This window comes from Gadus morhua, chromosome 9 (genome assembly GCF_902167405.1).
Source record: "Gadus morhua chromosome 9, gadMor3.0, whole genome shotgun sequence".
Taxonomy (NCBI): domain Eukaryota; kingdom Metazoa; phylum Chordata; class Actinopteri; order Gadiformes; family Gadidae; genus Gadus; species Gadus morhua.
In genome coordinates this window covers 2947808-2952807 of record NC_044056.1, presented here as the reverse complement: position 1 = coordinate 2952807, position 5000 = coordinate 2947808, and the positions used below count along the sequence as shown (strand labels likewise).

Below are 5000 nucleotides of genomic sequence, written 5' to 3'. Positions count from 1 at the left end.
GACCCTCCGGAGCACACCGAGCCCCTGCTGAGCACCTCGCGGCCCCCGGCCCCTCCCCTCCCTCTGGAGGTCAGCAGGATCCGTGCTTACACAAGCAACCTGGCGACAGACAGTGGGGCTGGGGCCCCCGTGGCCCCCAATGCGGGTCCACACCACTCCTGTGATGTGGAGTCAGGCACAGCTTCTGACTGGGAAACCAGTTTGAAAGAGAGTGCACACCCCGTTGATGTCCCACTAGAGCATGGGAATCAACCAACAATGTGCTGTTTTACATTAAGTTCCACATTACCAGCCTACCCTCTGTCCGATTCTACCATCTATCAGGAATGTTCAGAGGCTCAGGACATGGTCAAGAATAATGTTGGTAATGTTGCTGACCATTCCAAGACCGACAAGAAGATTTCAGGGAGATTTGACGAACCTGAGAATGAAGAGAGTCTCACCGGGACCAGAGTGGTTGAAACACACCCTCCAAATAAGGAGAATAGTTACGTGGAATCAACGTCCAAGGAGTTGAGTTCCTCTGAGATTAGGGGCAACCAGATCCCAGTGCGGTCCCCAGCTGATGTTAAAGATAAAACCAAGCGTGAGGCATCTCCTGCAGACCTGAGTAAAGTGGTCACTGTGGACCCACCTCCAGCCCTACCTGCAGTGCCGTGCTCAGCCCTGCAGAACGAAGACACCAAAGAGGCCGACTTCGATGTAAACACGACAGCTGGAGAATCTGAGCCGCGGCGGCAGGTCAGAGGGGCTGAAGCAGCCCCGACCGAGGAGGTAGATGATCCCTCAGCCGAGCGTGTCTTGAAGCCAGCCGACCGTCCAAGTCACGAGTCCCCACCAAAGACCCACGGCTCCGTGGATGGTTCTGTAGATGCACACATCCTTGACCATTCCGTTCATTGCGGCAACAAGAAATTCCGCTCTTCATTTGAATGGACCAGTTTTCAGACCAAAAAAGTAAACCCTTTAGCTCTTCTATCATAGTTGCCAGTTCTAAATTAATTTGTATTTTTGTGTATTTGTTTATTATTTTGATAATGACCTTTGATCTTTGTACGTTTCTTCACTTACTAATGCAGGGATCCGCTGGACTTCCTCAGTTTCCTTCATCCACTGCCACCAATGTCAACCAGAACAGAGGTAGGTTTATCCAACAAGAGGAGGTTTTAGTTCTACAACTACAACTACTAATCCAAACACGCTTTAATGGATCGACTGGGGCACTTGTGATTGTGACAATATTTACGGCCAACATATCCACAATACTGTTAACGTTGTTCTGCTTCATGTCACATTGTCCTCTCCCTTTAGTGCCTGTGACAGCAGCCACAGCCTCAAGTCTTCCTGGTGCTCCCAGTGCCTCGCGGCGTCGGTCCCCTCATAAGAGGGACCAGCGCGGGGACTGGAAGGCCATCAGACAGACCTTCAGAGCCACAGCGGCAGAAGACGCCGTAAGTCCAACCACCAGCTCAGGGCTAGCTAGGAGCCTGTACATATATACTCAAGACACAAAAGAGAGTCTCGCCCGCAAACGTCCTACCAAACAGACTGGACGACATCGGTACATGATACGGGAGAACACGTATTATTCATCGCTTCATGACGAGTGAATGCGGCGGCGTGGTTAATGTACTCCGACCTCCCGAGGCAGACAGGACGCTGCTCCGATACGACTCGATGCTAAACAGCAGGTAATAGATACACTGTTCGGTCTTAAGTCAGCGGTCCCCGCGGAGGCAGTACTGCAGGGAATGACCTTTTAATAAGGCTGGGGTAGCTTCACATAGCACTTCAGCCTTGGCTCCAGCTCCGGCAGCACTGTGAGGGCCACTTCCATCATACATCACTGTGTGCCAGAAAGGATCAGGGGATGTTTGTGTACCAGGCATGTACGTTGCTTAGGGTGAACCCCAACATTATTTTGAGGTTTTAAGATTCCAGCAAAGGCCACCGAATAGAGCAACTGATCCCTTGTGGATAATGAAAGCAGCCATCTGTGGATCATATGGTTTTGTCCTGGCTGTCCAACGAAATAGAGGTTACTTTGTGAAATGTGTGAGAAGTAGGATGACCGATAAATCTGTAAACTCATCCCGAAATAGTTGCTCAACGTTGATGTTAACATTGCATAACAGAAACAGATCCAAAGGGCAAAGCATATCTACAATGAATTGAACCTCAGTATGGTTTGTTTTAAAGGGTACCAAAGCACTTAGTCTTCATCTGAACATGGTTTGTTTAGCTAACTATTTTTGAATAACATTTGACGGTCAATTTGTAATGACGTGGAGCGAAAGTGTGGAATGAAAGGCCATATTGACCGTGTGCTCAGCAAACAGACACTTCCCATTACCACACACAGAATGGACGAGCTGTGGGCGACGAGGCTCACTAATGAATCTTTGTTACCTCTCGACTCTCACCCACTCACTCTTTAGCCAGCTCCCTCATCACCCCTCTCTCTCCCCCTCGCTCACTTCATCATCTATATCTCTCCTTTTCCTGCTGAATTCATCCACTGTCCCACATTTCCCTCTCTCTAGCCCTCTTTCTTCTGTAACCTTTTCTCACTCTCTCTCTCTCCCTCTATCTCTATCCATCGCCCTCTATCTATCTCCATCCCCTACACACATACACACACTCTCTTTTGTTACCATCACCACAAAACTGTCACTGTGCGCTTTATAGGATCCAGCTGCTGGCAATTAAGGGAGACAGAAACCTGGTTGGAAAGCTTAGGAAAAGCAAATGAAGGCCCGCAATGTTTCTTTCCACGTAGTCTGACTGTGAGGCCGCGGGACGGGACAGCTTCTCGCTCACATCAGTCACCACCAATACTTGTCCAAATGATAACTGATTTTCTGGTATTTCATAAACTCGCCGCCATCATGAATGGACACCGAGAGTTCACGGTGAGAGAAAATGTTCCCTTTTTTCGTTTTACTTTCAACACTTTATTGTAAGCTCTTGTACGGATGCTTTGTGTTTACTTTAATAAAGGAAGACGGAGGTCCGCAGTCATTGAGCTTCCAACTCCTCCCTACCTCTGCCCCGATGGAGAGTGGACATGGGTGAGTTCCTTTTCCCTCGCCATGGTCGTCCTTATTAACACCGTCCAGAGGTTTTTAAAGGGTTTTCTAGGGACTGAATCAGACCGTGAACTATGCTGGCCGTCCCTACAGTTCCACTACCAGCGCCACTCCTGGTCCTGGCACTGGTTCCAGCGCCGGATTAGACTTGTTTCCTCCAAGCTCCCCGGAGAACCAACAGTCCTCTCTCCGAGCCCAGATCTCCAGAATCGAACAGTTCCTCTCGACAGACAGGCTACGCCTGGCCAAAAGACGACGAACCGAACATTGAAATCTCCTAAATGCCTGACATGGCTCACCCATTTAAAGATACTGTGGTAGTTCATCCTCATTTAAAGATACTGTGGTAGTTCATCCTCATCTAAAGATACTGTTGTAGTTCATCCTCATTTAAAGATACTGTTGTAGTTCATCCTCATCTAAAGATACTGTGGTAGTTCTTACTCACTTAAAGATACTGTGGTAGTTCATCCTCATCTAAAGATACTGTGGTAGTTCATCCTCATCTAAAGATACTGTGGTAGTTCTTACTCACTTAAAGATACTGTTGTAGTTCATCCTCATCTAAAGATACTGTGGTAGTTCATCCTCATCTAAAGATACTGTTGTAGTTCATCCTCATCTAAAGATACTGTGGTAGTTCTTACTCACTTAAAGATACTATGGTAGTTCATCCTCATCTAAAGATACTGTGGTAGTTCTTACTCATCTAAAGATACTGTGGTAGTTCTTACTCATCTCAAGATACTGTTGTAGTTCATCCTCATCTAAAGATACTGTGGTAGTTCTTACTCATCTCAAGATACTGTTGTAGTTCATCCTCATCTAAAGATACTGTGGTAGTTCATCCTCATCTAAAGATACTGTTGTAGTTCATCCTCATTTAAAGATACTGTTGTAGTTCATCCTCATCTAAAGATACTGTGGTAGTTCTTACTCACTTAAAGATACTGTGGTAGTTCATCCTCATCTAAAGATACTGTTGTAGTTCATCCTCATCTAAATATACTGTGGTAGTTCTTACTCATCTAAAGATACTGTGGTAGTTCTTACTCATCTAAAGATACTGTGGTAGTTCTTACTCATCTAAAGATACTGAGGTAGTTCTTACTCATTTAAAGATACTGTGGTAGTTCTTACTCACTTAAAGATACTGTTGTAGTTCCATGGCCAGTCATATGGGGTTATCTTTCAGCTGTTCATTTATCATTATACGGTAATTCAGATTTCAGTTATCATTATTGTTCAAATGTTTCATTTCAAAGCATATGCACAAAGTAAATGCACATGTACACATTCAAATGTTTAATAAAAAATTATATATTTAGAATGTTATGATTATAATTATTATCATTGTGTTATCTTCCTTAATGTTTAGTGTTTATGATCTATTGTCATTTTAATTAGAGGTACTCTTTTAAACAAAACTCTGGATTTTCATAGACTCCATTCTAATTACACACTTCTTCTTTTTTAATTACACACTTTAAATCAGCGTTGAACGAACAGCAGTCACCGACATCAACAAATGTTGTTCCTTCATTTCCATGGAGTCAATGAGAAAGGTCTTGCGACAACAGCTAATAGGACCAGTGATGATTAACAACTGAAAAGGGTATTGCATTTGTTTACAAGCTAATTAATACCAATTAACCAAATTACCAATCAGGGTTGCCCGTCTGCAAGGTTTTACTGCTGCAGACCCAACTGCTGCTTATCAGGGCCATAACAACTCCAGGGGCACGAGAACGGATACAATCAATTAACACAGGTCAACATAGAAATTAACAAATAGCAATTAGCACCAAACCCTAATTAACTACACTGAACAAAGATCAACCCTGATCCACATGTCCTAATGCACTTCTCGTTAACTTTATGTGCCCTGTGAGGAGGCTAAGGAGAGGAGAG

General features: G+C 44.7%; 1 protein-coding gene across 1 annotated transcript in view; it reads left to right on the top strand.

Annotated features, from left to right (window-relative positions):
- ccdc73 (coiled-coil domain containing 73) overlaps positions 1-4439 on the top strand; it is a 15761-nt gene extending 11322 nt beyond the window's left edge. Inside the window, exons 17-21 of the mRNA XM_030367018.1 lie at positions 1-957; positions 1080-1140; positions 1312-1451; positions 3001-3071; positions 3183-4439. The exon at positions 1-957 is cut by the window's left edge and continues 1142 nt beyond it. Coding sequence (XP_030222878.1) covers positions 1-957; positions 1080-1140; positions 1312-1451; positions 3001-3071; positions 3183-3360 — 1407 coding nt within the window. The 3' untranslated portion in view covers positions 3361-4439. The remainder of the gene's footprint in view (positions 958-1079; positions 1141-1311; positions 1452-3000; positions 3072-3182) is intronic.
- Positions 4440-5000: the final 561 nt, after the last annotated feature.